Source organism: Aricia agestis, chromosome 20 (genome assembly GCF_905147365.1).
Source record: "Aricia agestis chromosome 20, ilAriAges1.1, whole genome shotgun sequence".
In the NCBI taxonomy this organism is placed as follows: Eukaryota; Metazoa; Arthropoda; class Insecta; order Lepidoptera; family Lycaenidae; genus Aricia; species Aricia agestis.
Window position 1 is genome coordinate 9,175,828 of NC_056425.1, and position 23,842 is coordinate 9,199,669.

The following is a 23,842-nucleotide window of genomic DNA, read 5'->3' on the forward strand; positions in this document are numbered from 1 at the left end:
TTGAGTTTTTTTACGTCTGTGCTTTGAGTTTTTCATCATTGGGTCAGAATCTCTGAATTGATAAATGTTATATACATCCTTAAATACGTAACTTTTGAACAATGTTTTTTGGGCTTTTCAATCGGTATTTTTGTGAGCTAAAAAGATAATTTCGTGCTATAAAAGGCTAATAATGTCACATCATTTATTTCGGCTACAAAAATTGCATAGCTTTTTACGTGTGTCTACGCATTCTCATCACTTGAACTATAGTTAATCGATATCATAAACTAATTGACTTTCTTTCCTGTATCATAATGTGTTTCGAAATAATCGACAAATAGAAATATTCAAGAAAATAAACGCACACTACTTGTATGAAAATAAGCACAAAATAGCCACGCGATGACGGGCTAAGACTACATCTATACTATAATACTTTATCTATGGTTGGTCATGTGTGAGCCGTGAGGCTATCTACTATAGATTGTAACATTAAAAAACAATTTACCATAAACTATAAACACGTCACTGTCAAAATTTGACGCCAATTGTCATTTGTGATTTGTGAAGCTGTGCCTGTCTGCTGTCATTTGCCAATACAACGCTTTGTCACATCAAGCATTTTGGGAAAAGCATTTTTTTTTAATTTTGTATTTTGTTAAAATAAATAATTTAATAATAATATGTGTAACATTTAATTTAATAAATGAGTTTATCAGCATGGCTAAAGAAGGGGACATGTCTTTATTCAGCGACGTGCTGGAGCCGTTTCGGCGCGTTATAAACACTGATCCACCAAAAGACAAGCTGTCGGCGTCTTCCAAATTGAATTTTTCTGATAGTAATCAGTCATTAAAAGACGGTAATGAATATTCGCACTGGTATGTAACAATTAAACGTATCAAAATCTCATTTATATATTTACTTGCAGGTTTAACTAACAACACACCACTAGGGAAAAGAAAACTAAGCTTAGGATCTGATATTCATACTCCTGAAAAACGGACGAGGACAGACTCTTCCTCGTCACAAGTAGCACCTTCGCCATGGGAAGCTAAAAGGTTGAAAATAGATTTGATTGCTGCCAAGGCACAGGTAAGAAAGTTACTTTATATTTTAATATTTTGTATCACATCTAATACTTATTACAATGTATTAATTATACTTATAGATAATAAAATTAGAGGCAAGAGTCAACCACCAGCATACTATACGTAAAGAAATGCAGATCTTATTTGAAGATGAGAAGTCTTCTCTAATTGAACAAAGTAAACGGGACCAGAAAGCATTAGCCGATTTAGAAGAAAGGTTGCAATTGGTGAGACGGAGAGAACAAGAGCTAAAAGATGAACATCAAGAGGTAAACTGTGTATAAAACTAATTTGTCTTTTAATTTTTTTTTTCCAAATTTTTAACGAGGCTTAATAATATTAATATCTATCTATGGACGCTTCACACCACGTCAGTCTGGCCCCGTGCTAAGTACCAATTAAAAATGCACTTGGCATTTATGCCAGCCTCATAGTACTATTCAAAATTATTAAAAATTAAACTATGTGACCCTTCATTGACAATAAATAAAATATTATTAAGGTATGGGCCTCTTGCTTTGGCTTTATGTTTTATATTATAATTGTACTCTTACTGTATTTTCTGCAAGCTGTAAGTTTTCCGAATAAAATAAAATAATTGCGAAAGAGGCGACGCCAAAATAATATTAATTTGCCCCCCAAACAAACCTCCTGAAAACAACCGGCCCTTGGCCCCTGAGACCATGATTCCGTCCACAATCCACCAACAAGTGCAATAAGTCTTCTGCAACCCCACAGTGAACACAAAGAGGGGACTCCCTCTTTCCTATTGTGGCGGTACCCACAATTCGCCTAACATTCCTGCATCGCGCTATCGAAGTTTCGGAGAACGGCAAGATATATACAACGTCTGAAATGACGTCAGTGGGCTTCGGCCTGACCGAGCATGCTATCTCGCTCGGTCGGAAGATCTTCCTTTTCGGCCGCCACGAACAACGTTAAATTGGTGACCACCGACAAGAACACGCATCCTTCTGGACATCAATCATCATCAGCACTCCCCACCCATCCGCACCACGTCAGCAGACATCAAGCATAACCGGGTCGCCTCGACCATAAGCCGCGTTGGGCGTCCGCGCCGGTCGAACCCGTGTCTGGCTTGAACGGGGCAGCCATAGGCTACAACGACCGGACAGCAAGCAGAGCACGGAGTCCCTCTCCTGGTCATTGCACGCGTAGCTTCGGCCCACACCTGACAACACAAGCGCATCGAAGAATACCACAGGTCTTCGGGGGGGAGTGATGTGGCGGTACCCACAATTCGCCTAACATTCCTGCATCGCGCTATCGAAGTTTCGGAGAACGGCAAGATATATACAACGTCTGAAATGACGTCAGCGGGCTTCGGCCTGACCGAGCATGCTATCTCGCTCGGTTGGAAGATCTTCCTTTTCGGCCGCCACGAACAACGTTAAACTATCATATGATTGAACTTGTTGAGTGGAACCTTTTCATTATTTTAAAACATTATTTTTTATTTTTTCGGTGTTAATATAAATATACATTACATTTCATAACTATGGAAATGTCTTTATTGTATGTAAGAAGTAGCTTATGTGTAGCATAAATAAGCATAGGCATGACATCTAGTACCCATAATAGTTTTAGTATTGTAAGGATTTTTTCATCAATGAAATCTGTATGCTTTTAATTAACCTCTCGACCGTGATAACAATAGAATAACAACAGATAGAAAGATTTATACGTGGGAGAGCCTTGAGCTTGAGAAATACCACATTCTCACAGAAAACTGGCATGAAACAGAGCTTGCGCTGTGTTTCGCCGAGTGAGTGAGTTTACCGGAGGCCCAATTCCCTTCCCTATCATTCCCTTCCCTTCCCATCCTTACCCTCCCCTATTACCCTATTCCCTCTTAAAAGGCCGGCAACGCACCTGCAGCTCTTCTGATGCTGCGAGTGTCCATGGGCGACGGAAGTTGCTTTCCATCAGGTGACCCGTTTGCTCGTTTGCCCCCTTTTTTCATAAAAAAAAAAAGATTTCCAAGACTCCGCGATCAAGGGACTAAATCAATATTTCAATTATATTTTTGTAGCACCCACATATTGTGCGTAAGTGTTAATTTAATTATTAATTTTAGTCAATAAAAGAGTTTAAACAAAACAAAGCCAAATGGGATAAAGACAAAGGGGAGCTGCTCAAACAAATTGCGGAACTGAAGGAGAAACTTCTGGAAATTAATGTCAGTAGCAAAGATGAAATTGCTGAGATGAAGAAAGACATGGATGAATTGTTGCAGGTATTGTATTTAGAATGTACCTAGTAAAATAAATTACTTGTTACTGGTAAAACAAATTAGATAGTTTCCACAATAAAAAAATTGATACTGTAGTTGTACAATATTAATTTTTACAAGTAAGATGACAAAATTCTCAAAAATATGAATATATAAGTCCCTACGCAAGATTTTATAAGAGCTCTTTTGTATGTTTTTTGAATAAAAGTTACCTATATATAATAGTCAGCCTAAAGTACTACTATAATAATTTAATGCATTATGCATAACAACTCTACAAATGATCAAAGTCTGGGCAAAAAACAAATTAATGTAACTAAAAAATGTTTAATTTTTATTTTTGTTATAGGCACATGAAGGTGCCCAGCAGGAAGTAGAGATGTTGAAGAAGGAGTTGGCGAGACAGACTCAGCGGGCAGAACAGTGCACGACGCTCCGGACACAGCTTGAGAAACAAAACTTTGAGCTGCAGCAAGCTAATAATAAGCTCAAAGAGTTGGAGTATGAGAAGGACTCTTACAAGGACTGGCAACAGCAGGCTAAGGTAAAGTTAACTGTTTTAGTCAAGATTAGCAACCAGTGATAATGAAACACTAACTTTTAAATGACATTTTACGTGGTAGAGCCATGCTTCGGCACGAATGGGCCGGCTCGACCGGAGACATACCACGAGCTCACAGAAAACCGGCGTGAAACAGCGCTTGCACTGTGTTTCGCCAAGTGAGTTAGTTTACCGGAGGCCCAATTCTCTACCCTTCCCTTCCCTATTCCCTTCCTTACCTCCTCTACCCTGTAATCCTATTCCCTCTTAATAGGCCGGCAACGCACCTGCAGCTCTTCTGATGTTGCGTGTGTCCATGGGCGACGGAAGTTGCTTTTTATCAGGTGACCCGTTTGCTTGTTTGCCTCCTTATTTCTTAAAAAAAAAAGTTTAAAATACATAAAATAGGTTCCCACAGGGTTATCAATTACAGTAGAGCCTCGATAGTCCGAACACCCAAAATATATACCCTGTTTGGATGTATGCAGCGTTCGGATTATATAGACATTTTAAAGGCATTTTTGGCACTAAAACAACACTATTAATAAAAAAAACTATATTTTAATCATGCAAAAGTCTTATACAAAACGAGCTATTGCCCGCGGCTTCGCTCGCGATAAGAAGCATTATTATATACAACAAACTTTCATCCCCTGTTTTAACCCCTTGGAGGTAGAATTGATCAAAATCCTTTCTTAGCGGATGCCTACGTCATATCATCTACCTGCATGCCAAATTTCAGCCCGATCAGTCCAGTGGTTTGGGCTGTGCGTTGATAGATCACCATGTCAGTCAGTCACCTTTGAGTTTTATGTATATAGATAATAGATATATAGATAATAAAATAAAATAAAAAAGCTAATGTCATTTCACAGACTGCACAAAAGCGCCTATCCAACATGGCTGAGTTGGAGAAGGAGGTGAACCGTCTCCGGGCATCGGAGCGGTCTCTCCGGGATGCGGTGTGCAACAAGCTGCTGCTGGAGGAGCAGGTGCACGTGCTCACCAACAAGGTGGAAGCCCTGCAGCCCGTGCAGCAGGAGCTACATGAGGCTAAAGTGAGTTCATAAAATTTTACCCAGGGTTTACTTTACCCAGTGTAGCATAGCAAGTTTTAAACTTTTTGGTAAATTATAGAACTGTAGCCACTATATATATTAAGTAGCACAAATAGAAGTGAGTTCTTTAGAAAAATGTATTATAACATCATTTACATAGGTAAAAGTGATGATTTTGTAAAACAAAAGCTCAATTGAATGTACCTGTATTAAAAATAACAATCATATTATGATATTGTTACGGTACATGGTAAACGGACACGTGGTGCGCAAGTACATACTCGAACCTTCTAAAAAGGTCCTATGTTTGTTTACGTGTTTACCCTTTATTTGTTAGCGTGTTTGAATTTAGACCTTATGACTGAGTCCATAAGGTCTAAATTAAATTCAACTTACTGCACTTATCGCAAGGACGGCAGTTTTATTGTGGCACATTCCCGAGCCTACTAGAAATTTCCCACGGTTGTTTACTTGTTTACGTGAAATCGGGAAATTTATGGAATTCGTCTCGCCATATAAAAAGAGCCGCAGGCAGGCCCGGCAAGTTAGTTCAATCTGAGCGATTTCCGAGTGACAACAAGTGATCAATAGTGAGTGAACCAGTGAAACCTGCGACTTGGCTACGACTTAGGACAGTGATAGTGCTTAGTGATTGGACCCAGTGATTTGTGTTCGGACTTAGTGCTAAGTGTTGTGACCTAGTGTTTAGTGCAGTGTTAATAAAGTCTTCAAGAGAGTCACCAGGTCTTTCTCTCCAAATCCTCGAACCCTAAACACGTAACAACTGGTGTCAGAAGTGCGATTTGGAGATGCCATTGACTCCGAGAGAGGACTTCAAGGGGAGTGTCAGGACAAGGGCGCAGCGAGCTGCTGCCATTGACTCCGAGAGAGGAGTTGCGGAGGCCACACCCACTGGGGACCAAGCTCCGCCCACTGAGGGACAGGCCCCACCCACTGGCCCCGCCCACATGGCTCCGCCCACTGGCCACGCCCACCAGGCTCCGCCCACTTTGGCTGAAGCCACGCCCGCTGGCTCCACCCACCGGGACACGCCCACTGGCCACGCCCCTCAGGCTCCGCCCACTTTGGACATGGCCACGCCCACTGGCTCCGCCCACCGGGACACGCCCACTCAGGCCACGCCCACTAGCTCAGCCCACCGAGCTCCGTCTGCTCAACCCCTGCCTACTGGCTCCAGCCACCATGCATCGCCCGTAGCTTCTGCGGCCCCTCAAGTGGCTCCCCAATTACAAAGCCTAATTGAGTTAATTCAGGCTCTGCAAGAATCACAAGACCGTAAGTTCGGCGCTTTGCAGGAGTCTCAAAAAGCTGAAAGTCAGGCGTTGAAAGATTCTCAAAAGGCAATGATGGAGGCACAAGACCGCAAGCTTGGCGCTTTGATGGAGTCACAAGAATGCAAGCTCGGCGCTTTGCAAGAATTTCAGAAGGCTGAAATCAGAGCGATTCGAGAATCACAAGAGCAGCAAAAAGACCTCCAAGAAAAAGCACTTGGAGCTATAAAGGATGTTAGTGACACGGTGACTAAGCTTCGTAAAGATGTCGACGTAATGAAAGAACGAGTTACTGGGTTAGAGACGGTTGTGGAAAATTTGAAAACCGGATTCACAGAACTACAGAAGAGAGTAGTGCGCCTAGAAACTACGGGAGTTGCGGTGTCTAGTGGAGTCACTGGTGTGGCGCAAGGACCAAGAGTAAAGGTGCCACCGTACGACGGCACTACTTCTTGGAACGCTTATCGTCGGCAATTTCAGACTGTTGCTACCGCAAACGGATGGACGGAGGAGCAATGCTTGACCGCTCTCACTGTTGCACTCAGAGGGCAAGCTGTGTCGGTTCTGGAGGCACTGCCACATACGGGAAATGGTTTCCAAGACCTGATGGAGGCACTGGAATCCAGATACGGGGAGCGACACCTGGAGCACGTGTTCCGTGCCCAACTGCGTGACAGAGTCCAACGTTCAGGAGAAGGACTTCAACAATGGGCGTTGGAAATTGAAAAACTCGTCAGGAAGGCATATCCAGGAGCCGACACCAAGATGGTCGACACAAATATTGTTCAAGGATTTGTCGACGGAATCAAAGACTTGGAGGTCAGGGCTGCAGTAAGACTTGGTCACCATACCTCGCTAAAGGAAGCATTAGCGCATGCTTTGGAAGTCGAGGCTGTGCGCCATGACATACGGCAGACCCATAAGATCCACAAGGTCTCTGAGGAAGTCAAGGAGGTCAAGGCTCCCACGAAGAAAAGATTTGAAGCCATGTGCTATAGGTGTGGTGAGAGGGGCCATCTTCAGCTAAACTGCCCGCAAAAGAAGACCCAGATGGCAAGGATGAAAAGGATTGAGGAACAAATGGAGGAGTTAAAGAAGCAAGCAGTTTCGTCACCTACCCGGGATCATGGGAAACGAATAGAATCCAGAACTAAGGGGCGAGTACTGGATGACGTGAAGAAAGCCCCGGTAACTGTTACCTCCCAGGCACGGAGCGGAACAAAGAGAACAAGTAATTTGGGGCACATGGAGAATGAAGTTATGAGAAAGGCTCAAGAAAAAGATGACGACCTTCGGCACATCATCACATGGAAGAAACGGGGTGACATAAAACCAATCTGGAGTGAGGTCGCACCCACTGGCGCTGTCACTAAGGCGTACTGGGAGCAATGGGACAGTCTGATACTTCAGGACGGACTACTCTACCGGAAATGGCAGAAGGCTAACGGCAGAGAGTTCTATTTTCAGATAATTGTCCCAAGGGCAAGAGTACCAGATGTTCTCCGCGAGATACATGAGGGCGTATCAGGGAGTCATCTAGGCGTCAAGAGGATGCTAAGGAAAGTGCGAGAACGATTCTTCTGGTTGCATTGGAGAGATGATGTGCAGGATTGGTGCCACAGATGTATTACTTGCGCTGCTGTAAAGGGACCACAGACCAGGAGTAGTCGTAGGAACCGTCTGGCGCGTTACCATGGCAGTAACAATGATGCTCGGGACGAGCATCTCTAAGAGGGGAGTAGTGTTACGGTACATGGTAAACGGACACGTGGTGCGCAAGTACATACTCGAACCTTCTAAAAAGGTCCAATGTTTGTTTACGTGTTTACCCTTTATTTGTTAGCGTGTTTGAATTTAGACCTTATGACTGAGTCCATAAGGTCTAAATTAAATTCAACTTACTGCACTTATCGCAAGGACGGCAGTTTTACTGTGGCACATTCCCGAGCCTACTAGAAATTTCCCACGGTTGTTTACTTGTTTACGTGAAATCGGGAAATTTATGGAATTCGTCTCGCCATATAAAAAGAGCCGCAGGCAGGCCCGGCAAGTTACTTCAATCTGAGCGATTTCCGAGTGACAACAAGTGATCAATAGTGAGTGAACCAGTGAAACCTGCGACTTGGCTACGACTTAGGACAGTGATAGTGCTTAGTGATTGGACCCAGTGATTTGTGTTCGGACTTAGTGCTAAGTGTTGTGACCTAGTGTTTAGTGCAGTGTTAATAAAGTCTTCAAGAGAGTCACCAGGTCTTTCTCTCCAAATCCTCGAACCCTAGCACGTAACAATATTTTTTGTCCAGCACGCATGAATCATATTACTTGAATTGCCAACTCTTTTGTAACATATTATATACTAATGTCGATTTATCCCGCCGTTTGTTATAGGTGAAGATAGCGTCCCTAGAAGGTGCGTTGGAGGCGTGGTGTGTGGCGGCGCGTGCTCACGGCGTGGAGAGCGCTCGGGCGCTCGGCGCGGCGCTCGATGCGGCGCTCGGCGGGCAGCTAGCGGCGGCCGCTGGCGCGGGCGAGGCGCAGGCGCAGCGCGCTCAGCTCGCTGAGGTACGTAGACATACGCATATGCAAGCTTGCACATGTGTGCACGCAAAAACACACACACACGCCCGCATGTACTACCAGAGAAGTTGATTCTTAGGCAGATGGCAGACCACTATGTTAATTATTTAAAGGCTTATAAACATGAAGTCAAACCTATCCAACCGATCACAGCTAACATTGAATTGACATAAGCCGACCACTTGATATAGGTCCGTCAACTGCCAAGGAATCGATTTCCTCGATGGTACAATACACAAACATAATATGACTAAATGTGCTCAGAAACACTGCTTCCATTGTTTAATTTATCTAAGATGTGTGCATTAATCTTTATTATACTCAGTCTCATATTATGTTTTAGTGTACCTACTTGAAAACTAAAGAAAAGTTAGTCTGATATATCAGAGTAACTTTTCTTTAGTTTCATTTCAAAACTGCGAAAAATACGTTTATTGTATTGTAAAAGCTTATTTAAAGAGATACAGTCCACTGTCTAGACACCATAACTGATGAAGATACTTTACATAATTTTTTTTTTTAATGAAAGAAGGGGGCAAACGAGCAAACGGGTCACCTGATGGAAAGCAACTTCCGTCGCCTATGGACACTCGCAGCATCAGAAGAGCTGCAGGTGCGTTGCCGGCCTTTTAAGAGGGAATAGGGTAATAGGGGAGGGTGGGGATGGGATGGGAAGGGAAGGGAATAGGGGAGGATAGGGAAGGGAATTGGGCCTCCGGTAAACTCACTCACTCGGCGAAACACAGCGCAAGCGCTGTTTCACGCCGGTTTTCAGTGAGAACGTGGTATTTCTCCGGTCGAGCCGGCCCATTCGTGTCGAAGCATGGCTCTTCCACGTTTAATTTTTTAATTGGTCCCGAGAAGATTTTTAATAGTGTCTGCAACTATGATTGTTTCTGATTTGCGTAATTTGATTGTAGGAAGTCGCGACATTGAAGTTTGAGCGCGACAAGGCGGTTACTAAGCTTAACGACCTAATGACGGTGCGTAAGAATCAAGAGAGCCTCATACATCGGCTGCAGAAGCGGCTTCTACTTGTCACGCGGGAAAGAGATAGCTATAGGTGAGTGAACGAAATGAGAAATTGATTTTTGCAATGAGAAAAGATAACTTACGACTTAAAAAGATACGTGGAAATCATATAAAAATGGTATCTAAACCAAGAGCAGATCTGATTAGTGATTTGTCACTGAGAGATCGGAAAAATAAACAATTAAGGATCTTGTTTTAAAAATTGTAACACGGGTGCAACAGTATCGGCCAATCAGAGAACTGTTAGAAACGCGACAATTTGGCGTAATTTGTTTTTGTGGTAACTGGCAGGCTTACACTGATTAAGTTGACAGATGGTTGCACTGATAAAAATGTGAATTTAACATCATTTAATTGTTAACAGACAGCAACTGGACAGCTACGAGAAGGAGCTGGAGGTGACGCTGGGCGGCGGCGGCGGCGCGGGCGGCGCGGCGCTGCTGCAGGCGCGCGTCGAGCAGCTGGAGCGGGCGCTGCAGGGCTACCGGGACCTGGCCGCTAGCGCCGACCAGGACGCCCCCCAGGCCGGTGTGTATACCCCTAGCAGCCAGCAAAACCTGGAAGTGAAGTGACACTGGCAGGAGCGGGCCTAGTCTGGAAATAGGGGGCAGGGGTCACAGGAGTTTGGTCACTAATAGTCGCATCTGCATACTTAGTGAGACTAGTGTTTTTTATTGTTAAATCAATAAATGACACTAGTGTCAGCAGCAGCAGAGCTCAGTGTCATTTGTGTGGTGAAAAGTGGCACAAGATGTAATTTGTTTAAACATAGTCTGAATCAAGGCAGAACTTACTCATGTTGCTGTCAGTCTTTAAAGTGACTTTCCAACTTACTACTAAATACTGCAACAGTTGACACTTGACAGTAATGCCTGTTTTCACCAACCGCCTCCTAACGTTAACACGGAATTTTAGCTTCTCCTCTTTCGTCTTGTTATATTTTGTTTTTTATTTTAATTTTTTTTATTTAATTATAAATACTATGACGTAAGTATCAAATAACATTGATGTATGTTTTTGACTTTTATGTACTTAATAAGATCTTTTCAAATAAGACGTAGTTACTTAAGGCACGTTGCATGTTAATTAGAATAAGATCTAAAGAAAATGTTTTGAAATAATAATTAGACAATATTTCCACGCCAATGAGGCAGAAATTTTGATACCATACATAAATATTAAGAACTATTGTTAAACAAATTTCCTGGAAATAAATACTATTCTATTCTATTCTAATACTAAGTGGTCCCCTAGCGGCCATTAAGGGAACATATCCTTCAAGATTTACGAATTTTTGTGTGTCACGTTCGTCCTTAGGGCGTAAGAAGTTAAGAACTTTTGCAAAACATTACTTTTTTCTAATGTGTTTGTTTTAAGAAATATTTTACCCGCAAATATCGCTAGGGAACACTTAGCGTTAGGAGACCCTTGGTGAAAACAGGCATTAGTCTGTTATAAATAAAAGCCCATTATGTTCTAAAACATATTACACTTTACAGCACTAGACACGGCCCGCGCGGAGGCGACGCGATGGCGCGAGGAGGCCGAGAGTTTGCGTCGCGACGTCGGTGTCATACGGGTGCAGCGCGACAGACTGCAGGCGCATATTGATAGCATGGCAGCGCTCGGTGAAACAAAGGTGAGCATAAGACGTAGGTTACACGCTCAGTCTGGCATGAGTTCCAGACTGACGCCAGAATGATGGCCGGAAAGTGCATAATAAAAAAATTATCAGTCTGACAATCACACGGTTACACGGTCAGTCTGAATCAGACTGATGAACTGTACTGATGCGGGACCCTAATCTAATGGCCATTATCATAATTTAAATATCCGGTACAGTAAAGTAGACAGAAAAAATCATACATGATCATACATAAAATAATAAATATACTTGTAGAATTTTTTGTCATTTTAAAAAGGCACAGGGCATTTTGATGTAAAACCACATATTAATAATTGAATATATAAAATTTATTGTCAAACAATGCTTAGCTAAAAGTTAAAAAACAAAGTTAACAAACAATGTTAAGCTTGTTCCGCTGCGCCCCGTTCTGTCTGCGCTGATCCTAGCATTTAAACTACATTGCAATTTTATACTTTTTTTATTTTTTTACCCGACTACGGCGAATCAAAAAGGAGGGTTATGATTTTGGCCTGTATGTATGTATGTATGTATGTGGATATGGATGTTCATCTGTTCCCTCGTAACTTTAAAACTACTTAACGCAATTGGACAAATGAGGTGTCGTTAGAAGCCTCTTGACTGTCCGCTGGTTATAGGCTATATGGCATGACGTTAAATTGACTGTAGCACCATCTAGGGGACTGAAAGTAAAGAACAAAAAAAATATTTTTCCTGACAATGTCGTGTGGGGTATCAAAAGAAAGAGCTTTATTAGCACATTTCAAATATGTAAACATTATTATCAATTTCTCACGGGTTTACGAGCAATCACCTGATAATTGCAAGAATTCATAAATTACTTCAATACAATATCTATACAAATATCCCCATAAACTGTTTTATTGTTTCGTACTTTTTAGAGCGTGTTTTAGTAGTCGGGTTTTAGTTTTTTAAACTTTATTTTTTATTTATTTAATTTGGGGCCGTCTATGGGCTCTGCGCTTATATCTTTTTTTTGCTATCTTTGTATTGTTGTTCGCACCAAGGATAGAATTTTATACTTACTACAATGTCATTTATTTGCTGCTAAAACTCTGTTAAGTATTATTTATGTTTTTTTTCCAGGTTTTACACATTAAAGACAACCCTGCTGCTATAGCTGGCAGACAAGTACAGCTTGATCTAGAAGCTGCACAGGAAGAGGTAAGCGACAGTTAAATGTATTTATTTAATCCTTTATCAGGGTTCCGTACCCAAAGGGTAAAAACGGGACTCTATTACTAAGACTTTGATGTCTGTCCGTCTGTCTCCAGGCTGTATCTCAAGAACCCGCTATAGCTAGCCTTCTGAAATTTTCACAGATTGTGTATATCTGTTGCCGCCATAATAACAAATACTAAGAACAAAATAAACTAAATATTAAAGGGGCACTCCCATACAAAAAACACAATTTTTGCCTATTTTTGCTCTATTATGGTATGGGACACTTCGTGCACGAGTCCAACTCGCACTTGGCCGATTATTTATTTATCAATAAAAATTACAAAAACAATGTTATTCGGCGCAATATAAACTTATACAAGTTTTACCATCCAGTCGTTGTATCACATATAAAAAATAAATTTAAAACATTCTAGAGTAACATTGAACATAATATATTAAGGAGAGAAACTGGTGAGAAGATGGTGAACCTATTTATATGGTTATATCAAGTCAGTGTTAGTCATGATCATAAAGTTAATATACCTGGCGGAATAGAGAAACAAAGGCCTGAGCAAGAGAGATGTCACTATCAGTAACACTGCGTGGTAAACAGAGACGTGTAATACATGACAGCAGCACTCTTTTTTTGACGTTCAGTCGGCACGTGCCGCACGTTGACAATTTAATCTCATAAAATTCATGTTCAATCATGCTTGTGTAAATGTATACGTACACATATTTTTACACACAGATGAAAACCAATTTCGGTTTCGTTTGACAGCTCGAGATTGTTGCTCTATTCCGCTAGGTATATTAACTTTATGGTCATGATCTGCCGGCTGCCAACGATATCAAAATACGTTCTAATTCTATGCCGGCTGCTAAGCTTGACATAACTCTAGCAAAACACGTAGGTCCGTCAACTACTTATTAATCAATTTTTCTAATGGTGTATTATAATCTACTCGTATAATAGTGTAAATTGATTTCAAATCAGCACAGTACACTGACGACAGCCGTCAGCCACTGACTCAATGTAAATCTGCCCTTACACTATGGCAGTGCCAGGTCTGCACTGACACATCAGTGAATTGACGTCAGTTATTCACTCGATGTAAATCTTCGTCTATTCCTTAATACTATCGATAAAAACAATTTTTTTTAATGAAATAAGGGGGCAAACGAGCAAGCGGGTTACTGATGGAAAGCAACTTCCGTCGCCCATGGACACACGCAGCATCAGAAGAGCTGCGAGGCTAAAATGGTCGCTTTAAAGAATCATGATATGAATCATAATATGATTCATTTTTCTAAAATCGCAAAATGCAACTCTGTTTGTAGTGTCCGACCGAAGCTTCGGCTTCGGCTGGCTTCGGCTTCGGCCGCCTTCGGCCAAAAAAACCACATTCGGATTGCAAATAATATTAATCTGAGCGATAGCTTTGAATCCAGTTCTGAAGAGTTCCAGAGTTTATCCAGTAACGACAGTTTCCAAAGTATTCCCTCTCTTACTGAAACTCTTTCGTCCACTTTCGCAAATCTTTCCAAAAAGTTTAACGTGACTCATATTAATGCCCAAAGCATTCCAGGACACTATAATGAATTTGCCTCTTCCTTTTATAATCAAAATATACACGCTATTTTAGTGTCCGAAACATGGTTTAAGTCGTGTCATCCATCCGTATTGTTTTCACTGCCGGGGTATACCTTAATCCGACATGACCGTTCTAGCAGAACGGGCGGTGGTGTTGCCATTTATCTGCAGTCCAACATACCTTATAATGTTGCTCTAACTTCTCCACAGCCCGAAAATGGACCCGAGTACTTGTTTATCGAAGTCACCCTTGCAAATACCAAATCCCTTCTAGGAGTGTTTTACAGTCCCTCGCTTCAGATTAATTATTTTGCAGAGTTAGAGAACATTACTGACAAGTTAATCCCTGTATACGACAAAGTCTTAATAATGGGCGATTTTAATACATGCCTCATAAAAAATGACTGGCGGGCGTCAAGACTTAGATCCATTGCCACTGCAGCAAATCTGCAAATTTTACCATCGTCCGCTACGCATTTCTTTCCCAATTGCGAACCCTCACTTCTTGACCTTATACTGGTTTCTTCCTCTTGTGCAATTGAAAAGCATGGTCAATGCAATGCTATTGATTTCTCTTACCATGATCTGATCTATGCGTCTCTTTGCATGTAAATCAAAAATGGTCATGCAACGTAACTTTTCTAAGATTAATCTTGCAATGCTACAGGAGGATGCACAGCATGTAGACTGGTCCTTACTTCTAGCAGCTCAATCTGTAGATCAGCAGGTGAGCTTATTAAATAGCACAATAATGCGGTTGTATGACACTCATGCTCCAGTTCAACCCATTAAAATTCGGCATCGCCCAGCGCCTTGGCTAACGGAGGAGATCAAATCTTTGCAGCAAAAACGAAATAACGCAAGACTTAAATTCAGGAAGGAACCGTCTGATGCAAATAAGGAAACATATTATCGTCTCATTCGTAATCGTTGCAACAAAGCATGCAGGGATGCTCGGCGGCGATATTATCATAAGGCTGTTATAGAAGAAAAAGATCCCTCACGCGTTTGGCGTTTTCTGAGGTCACTTGGTATAGGTAAAAATAGCACCAGCTCTCCACTGACCAACCTGGACCTTGACGCAGCCATCCGTCATTTTTCATCTCCTCCTTCCTTTGACAGCGCAACAAAGGGCAATACACTTCAGTCTTTATCCAATACACCTGTCCACGATGTCCCTATGTTCACCTTCAATGACGTTACTATAGACGATACAAAGCGTGCGATTAAATCTATTGATTCTGATGCCGCAGGTTGTGATAGCATTGGACGAAAAATGATTATTCCAATCCTCGACTCTTTAATTTTTCCGATAACCTGTATCTTTAATACCTCCATCCGTACTTGCACCTTCCCTTCTATGTGGAAGGATGCAGATGTTATTCTTATCCCAAAAAAGTCTAACCCTTCCGTTTTTACGGACTTCCGTCCTATATCCATCCTTCCCTTCCTGTCCAAAGTTTTCGAGCGTTTAATTTACAATCAACTTAACCGTTTCCTATGTACTAACAATCTCCTTAATCCCTATCAATCCGGTTTTCGTTCAGGTCATAGCACAACCACGGCCTTGCTAAATATATCAGAGGACATACGCAATAATATGGATAAACGTCTCTTAACCATCCTAACCCTTCTTGATTTCACAAATGCTTTTGGAACAGTTGATGTTGACATATTACTTGCCGCTTTGAAAATACTAAACGTTTCTCCGTGTGTTATAAAATGGTTCGACAGCTATCTAAGGGGCCGCAGACAGCGTATTCGCAGCGATGACAGCTTTTCTTCTTGGATTGACCTATTCGCTGGTGGTTATTATTCGCCATATTTATTAATTCGATCAGTTGCCGCTTAACATCATCCTATCATCTTTATGCTGACGACCTCCAGGTATACACGCACTCTCTCATCGAGGATCTGAAGGAGGCTGTTGATCGCGTCAATAAAGACCTCCTCTACTTAGCCAGCTGGTGCAAATCATTTGGTATAAGTGTTAACCCCAGCAAGAGCCAAGCTATTATTATTGGCAGTCCAAAGCTTCGCTCCCGAATAATTTGGCAGGAACTTCCCATACTGAGCTTCGATGGCTCCCCGATTCCTTTTGTGGATAGCGTTAAAAATTTAGGAGTCACATTTGACGTTAACTTATCATGGAAGCCTCACATTGATGCTCTTAGCTGTAAAGTTTTTCGGGCTAATGCATCTCTCCGTATACTTGGTAACTTTCTGCCAATCTCTACGAAGATTGCTCTGGCGCACACAATACTGTTACCTATATTGGACTATGCTGATGTTTGTTTTATCGATTTAACAGAAGAGCTACTAGATAAACTGGAAAGACTTCAAAACGTTTGCATTAGATTTATTTTTGGATTACGGAAATATGACCATGTTTCGGAATTCCGCAGAAAGCTTTGCTGGCTTCCTATTCGATCCCGACGTGACACTCACACTCTTTCACTCCTTTATAATATCCTGTTTGACCCTTCCACACCTTTATACTTAAAAAAACGCTTTAATTTCCTACGTGACACCCACCAACTATCGTTACGCTCTTCTAACAATCTGACCCTTGAAATCCCCTCCCATTCCTCTTCCCTATTTTCCAAATCCTTTACTGTTCGTGCTGCAGTACTTTGGAACTCACTGCCACTGGAAATTCGTCGCGCTGATACGATTAATATTTTTAAAAATAAGTTAAGACACCATTTCTTAAATAAGACATAAATTTGTTGCTACTTTTATTATTATTATTGTTTTTCAAGTTAATTGTTAATTAAGTAAACTTTTCTCTGTTTATTAGTTTTGTACACCTACACGATATTTGCAATCTCTTTTAGACAATCCGATAAGCAAAAGGTTGACTGGAAGAGATTGCTTGTTAGCAATAAGTTCGCCTTTTGTGCATCATCAGTATATGCTGTCATATGTAAAATGATTTTATTTTGTATTTTTTTTTGGTGTGCAATAAAGTGTTATTGTATTGTATTGTATTGTATTCGGTGAAACCTTCGGCTTCGGCATAAAACCTGGCCGAAGCCAAAGCTTTGCCGAAGGTCCGAGCAACCGTCGAAATTGAACGAAAGACTGAATGAGTCGTGAGAGAACGGCGGACCGGTCGTGTATGCAGAGGCCACTGGGAGTCACTGTCAAATACAATAAACAAACACTAACTTCTTAATAAATCATTTAATTATTTATTAAGAAGTATTTGTTTATTTTATTTATTACTCTAGTATTGGTCCTAGTCGAGTGAAACAAAGACTGTTTGATTGGTCTAATTATTGTTATTTGTGAAATAATAAAGACATTATTATTTTTTTACAATAGTTCAATCAATAAAGTAGTTGTAGAATGCGTGAGCGGGAAAGTAAAAGATTTCTGCTTGAACTTATTCAGGGTGCTTAGGGACAAAACATACTAAAAATCCTGAAGTCTAGGAGGTGAGCTGGGGAGTGAGGCGAGAGTGACAAAAGTCTCAAAATTTGGTTTTTGACTAATATCTCCAAAACAACTGAACAAATTTTGATAAATCTTGCACTATTCCCTAAGCTGAACAATTCCTAGTAGAACAAAATAAGAATTACTGAAATCGGAATGGTAGTTCCATAGATATGCGAACACAAACATAAAAACATACATACTTGTAATTTGTTATTTGGCACATTTGTTCAGACGCTGATACAGATTACAGACTTGGCACATTTGTTCAGACGCTGATAAATATTACATACATACGCGTCGTATTGATAACCTCCTTTTTTTAAGTCGGTTAAAAATTAATTACTGAGAGTCGAGAGATTAAGATTATAAACCTTCGGCTTCGGCCGAAGGTTGTAGCGATTGCCGATTAATCAGCTTCGGCTTCGGCCAAAAATAGACCTTCGGTCGGACACTATCTGCTTGCAATTCATTTCTATATTTTTGTACTGATTTGACATTTGTCATTTTGACAGTTTTGACAATTAATTTGCTGAATTGATTGAGAGGAATTGCTATGTGACCATTTTAGCCCCGCTGCAGGTGCGTTGCCGGCCTTTTAAGAGGGAATAGTGTAATAGGGGAGGGTAGGGAAGGGAATAGGGGAGGGTACGGAAGGAAATAGGAGAGGTTAGGGAAAGGAAAAGGCCTAGGGTATTGGGCCTCGGGTAAACTCACTCACTCGGCGAAACACAGCGCAAGCGCTGTTTCACGCCGGATTTCTGTGAGCCCATGGTATTTTTTCGGTCGAGCCGGCCCATTCACGCCGAAGCATGGCTCTACCACGTAACATAAACATGTCAACTGATGAATGTTTTATATGACAGATAAAAAAACTGAAAGCAGCACTGCAGGAAGGTGGTCAGAGCAACCCCGAGGAAGTGCAGAAGCTGCAACAACAAGTGGAGAAATGTAATATCAAAATGCAGAGGTGAGTCTAAATTGTTTGATATTTTTTGTTATTTAAATACTAGTAATTTTGTACTCCATATTTGATGTAGTTACTACATTTTTGAAAATGATTGTAAAAATTAAAATAATGGAGACACATAATTTCATATATGTTGTAATGTACGAAATCCTACATCGTGCTATTTCTTTTTACCGACTTTCAAAAAGGACGAGGTTATACGTTCGGCTGTATCTTTTTTTTTTGTATGTTCAACGATAACTCAGCCGTTTGTGATCCGATTTTCAAAATTCTTTTTGTGTTGTATAGGGTTTAACTCGAATTTGGTACCATGTTCACGAAAGTGGTGATCTGATGATGGGATCCTGGAGGAATCGAGGGGACTCCTTGAAATTTGTATGGAAACATATAGTGATTTTGATTTTTTCTGAAGCATTCGTGGTAAATGCTACCAAAAAGTAAGATTTCGCACCAGGTTATACCCTAGATCCGAAGGTACCCAACAGAACTTTTGAATCCTTATAGATACAGGTTCGGGGATTTCGGCGTTGTTTAAACAACTGAAAGCATAAGCCACACATCAATTTATTTTATCATCATCATCAAAATCATAATTACGGCATGGGTCATCACATTATGACCCAATTATTGATGCTTTTCGTGATATTTTGCATCGAAGCAGATGTTTTTGATGATTATTTCGCGGTTAGTGTACCGATTTTTAAAATTCTTGTGTTGTTGTATAGCATATAATCTTGATTTTGTATAATAATTACGAAAATGGTGAGCTGATGATGGGATCTATGAGCAATCGAGGGAATTCCTTGAAATTTATCAAAAGACTCATAGTGGTTAAAATGTTGTTTCTAGTAACTTAAACATATGTTACGAATAATAGAAAGTTCATACGAAGGTGTCTCTTGGTCCAAAGGCACTGAACAGAACTCCTGAACCTTTAAAGATAAAAGTTTTTAAATTGCAGCATCGCTTAGATAACTGCAAGCATTTCACAACACCACACCACACCACAATTTCGCTTACAGTAACATAATCTGAATAGTTAACATTCGTAGTGGTTATTTACGCATAAAGCCTTATCTTGTAGATAACTAAAAAGAGTGAAATTATTATTTTTAACAAAAAATTAAAACCGACTTCCAAGGTAAACACAATAATAATATGAACTAAAAGGTATTAAATAACTCTTACTCTATAATAGTGCCTTTTTCAGAATGCGTCTAAATCTCAACTACACACACTGGCAAAATTAGCGGAACATTGGTAAAAAGGGCCAAAACTTGAACTCAACTGGGCCGGGCTGTCTGAAAGCCTTTTTTATAGCTTCTAAGCTCATTCAAGAAATAAAATATTGAACAAAACTGGCAAGTTGACAGGTTTTTATAGCAATTATACCCTAATAAGTGTTTTTCGATTATTGACGTTGTAAGTGTTCCTGATAAGAATGGCGTTTTAGCGGGGTGCAAGGTATGCTCAGCTCATTTGATTGTTTGGTTTTTGGAAGAACACATTGCTTAGATACAAAATTAGTGATTTCCCAGCATCTGCGACAGCTAGAGCTGTAACCACGATAGAGAAAGGTCACACCTACCGTTCGGTCAGTCAGGCCTTAGGTGTGTCGGCTTCCGTGGTTCATCGTAACTTTCAAGGCTTCAGAGAGACTGGATCTTACGTTCGGAGACGAGAACAAGGCAGATATCGGGTGACAATGGTTCAGAATGACCATTTTGTAAGGAAACAAAACTTAAGAAATCGACCTCAAACTGCTATGCAGACACGAAACCTGTCGGAACAGGTCCAAGATGAACGTGTAAGTGATTGTACAGTAAGAAGAAGACTCAAATAAGTTAAATTAAACTCAAAAGTGCCAGCAAGGGCACCAAAACTTGAGACAGGACACCGAAGAGCCAGGCTAAGATTTGCGCGTGAACATCAAAATTAGACAAGTGAGTGAAATCTTGTGCTGTACAGTGATGGGAGCAAATTCTGTGTACATTGTATTGACAGGCGATAAAGAATGTGGATAAATCATAAGGAAAGCTACAGGCCATCAAACTTACCGGAAACAGTGGCCTATGATGCAGGCTTCGTAATGGTTTGGAGTTGCATATGATTTGGAGCCCGCATGGAGCTGATGATTATAGATGATGGTACTTTGACAGTACAGAGCTATAGCACCGACATCCTGGAACTGCATGGTGTGCCTTTTACACAGTTTTAGGTAGTTATTTTCAATTTTATGTGCGTCCATAGAGTAAGAAAATCGGGCATTATTACCTAAACGATGCTGGCGTAGCCCAGGTGGAGAGGCCAGCGTGGTCTACGGATGTGGATCCGATTGAAGACGTGTGGCACATCAATGGGTGAACGGTACGAGTTAAAACTCCAGCTCCAAAATGAGTCCAGGAGCTCGAGTTGGCGCTACTGGAGGAGTAGGAGAATATCCCACAGGAAATGATTGACAATTAAAATGCAAGCATGGAATGGCGTATCCAGGCCCTCTTGAGATCCATAGAAGGCATTACACCAGCATTACACGCTTTTAACATGGCATTTCTTTAATAAAAATGAAGAATTTATCTTAAAAACTTACTACTGAAATTTATAAGATTTTCTTAATTTTTTTATTTTTGCTGATTTTTTTCTATTTTTCACGTTTTTATGCCCTAAATTTATAATAAATTTATTTTTTAATAATCAATTAGTAAATAAATAAATAAATATATAAAAATCAGTGAACAATTAAAAAAAAATTGAAAATTTTGTTATGTTCCTCTAATTTTGCCGGTGTGTTTATTTACGTACATACTACAGTCTTCATTACTTTGAAGTCGGTACTAGTCCCAAAAGCTTCAGATATTCTGACATTGACTGAACTCACGATAAAATTAGCTGGTACCGACTTCAAATAATGAAGACTGTAGTGTGTACAGAAATAGTTGAGATTTAGACGCATTCTGAGAAAGGCACTATTATAGAGTAAGAGTTATTTAATACCTTTTAGTTCATATTATTATTGTGTTTACCTTGGAAGTCGGTTTTAATTTTTTGTTACAAATAATAATCTACTATAATATACTAAGGGCCTGTTTCACCACTGATAAGTGCCATATAGGCTATCCACCACTTAACTTGACAGATAGAGTATGGAGAATCTGTCAAAAAAGTTGTGGATAGCCTATCCGGCACTTTATCAGAAAGTGGTGAAGCAGGCCCTAATAATATGTTCGCGCGTCAGTTAATAAGTAAGCAGCGAAAAAAGATAGGAAGGAGTATGTTGGTAAAGTGTTTCTATATTGTTTCAGGATGAAGGAACAGTTCGCGTCGTCTGCGCAGGAGTACAGAGACGTGTGTTACATGCTGCTGGGATACAAAATAGATAGGACTGGTCATAAAAACTATAGGTAAGTTCGTAGTTTTTGAGTAATCTAAAATTTAATAGTCAAAAATATAAGACATGTCAAAGAACTTCTTATGAAATTTTATATTTTGTTAGTCAATATTGTGCTAAGTTTTATTACTTATTGTAAGTTTTTCAGTATAGGTTTTTTTTTTCAAATATATATTTTTTTATCTAGAAATTTTAATTCAATCATCATCATCAGTTTATCATCGTCTACTACTGGACTAATAATATGAGAAGGACGTGCTAGCTTGTTTATTTTTGGTAAGTAAATAAAAAGCATTCGATTTCAGGATATCAAACATGTATGCTGAGTCGTCGGACGACTATCTAACGTTCACACTCTGCGAGGACGGCATAGAGATGGTGCACACCGACTACTCGAGCTCACTGACGGAGCTGGTGGAACTGCACCTGCACCAACACCGCTCCATACCCCTGTTCCTCAGTGCACTCACCATGGATCTGTTCGCGAGGACCACCATGCAACAGGATGTGCAGTGTTAGTGCAGTGACTATGTGACCCAGCTGTAATCGCTAAGTTAGTAGACCGCGGAACTTACAGTATGTTCAGAATAATATAAGAAACCGCACTGCGCAGTGTTCGATTTTAGTCTCTTTGGTGGGGCGAGGTTTAAGCGGGACGCGCGCGGAGACACACCATTGGTAGATAAGAAATCAGATGGCTCGTTATTGGTGCATCGCGACCAGACGGTGACAGGTTATTGCTAGATATTGTACATATTATGCTCCTATTGTATAATTGCCCCTGCATATTCACTGAGCCATCTTTTTGCATGGTTACAATTAAAATTTTAAACTATATTATTCGTATTTGCAAATTAAAATTTACTAGGGACATTCTTACAAAGTAAATAATTATTCATTAATATCAAATAAAAAGAACATAAATTGTTATTGCTATAGTTGAGTGTAGTCATGGCAATAGCTCTTTGTTCGAGAAAATGTTGTCTATAGTTGGGTCACATTGAAAGGGGCTTATAGTGTCGCCTATTCAATATTTCCACCAATTTTTTTACTATTGTATTAAATAATTACAGCAACAGCTAATGAAATGGTGCAGAACATTCCTTCTAAGCTACAATTGTTTTATATCTGAAATCTTATTTGTTTTGTCCCAATTTCAGTAATGTCCGTTAAAGTAACTGTCTAAATATCATGCTTTCCCTCAATCATGAATATTCTAAAAAATAAGCATTGATAATTTTTATCGTTTTGGAATGCGATAGTTTATAGTCTGTCAAAAATGTGAAGAAATTGAAAAGTGGCAACATCGTAGTGTCATTTCCATTGTCTTTCAAATTAATTAAGGAAAAAGGGATGACACTACGATGTTGCCACTTTTTAATTTCTTCTCTTTCTTGACGGACTATAGAAACATTGTTATGTTTCTAAACTATTGCATCCCAAAACGTGTGTTCTCTTAGGCTGGTTTTATAGTTAAGCGTTTCGGCAGCGCCGTTGGAGCGCCGCGCGTTTGAATATGTATGGGGGTAGTAGTTGCGTTTTAAAGTCCGCGCGCTTGAGCAGCGCCGTTCGTCCATACGTTTGTTACAGCTTCGAACGCGCGCGCTCCAACGGCGCTGCGAAACGCTCTACTATAAAACCAGCCTTAGCAGGCGTTGGTGAGATTGGCACTTAATAAAAATGACAATGTATAGATCTATACACAGTGAACAAGAACAATTATTATTATTGGTGTATAAAATACAATGTGTCAAGCGTATAATAAACTGCGTTTGTTTTCTTACTGTATATGTCT

The 23,842-nt window shown here is 40.4% G+C and overlaps 2 protein-coding genes across 2 annotated transcripts in view; both read left to right on the forward strand.

Annotated features, from left to right (window-relative positions):
• Positions 1 to 7,144, forward strand: part of LOC121737464 (dystroglycan) — a 114,348-nt gene extending 107,204 nt beyond the window's left edge. The window contains exon 20 of the transcript XR_006037138.1: positions 7,134 to 7,144. The gene's annotated coding sequence lies outside the window, so the exon portion shown is untranslated. The remainder of the gene's footprint in view (positions 1 to 7,133) is intronic.
• On the forward strand, positions 581 to 22,664 carry LOC121737465 (mitotic spindle assembly checkpoint protein MAD1). The gene is made up of 14 exons (XM_042129144.1): positions 581 to 844; positions 914 to 1,077; positions 1,154 to 1,342; positions 3,172 to 3,330; positions 3,677 to 3,871; positions 4,744 to 4,926; positions 8,607 to 8,780; positions 9,716 to 9,858; positions 10,192 to 10,355; positions 11,327 to 11,466; positions 12,580 to 12,657; positions 18,556 to 18,659; positions 21,962 to 22,060; positions 22,353 to 22,664. The coding sequence occupies exons 1-14, from the start codon at positions 703 to 705 to the stop codon at positions 22,564 to 22,566; spliced, it is 2,148 nt and encodes a 715-aa protein (XP_041985078.1). The 5' UTR covers positions 581 to 702; the 3' UTR covers positions 22,567 to 22,664.
• Positions 22,665 to 23,842: the final 1,178 nt, after the last annotated feature.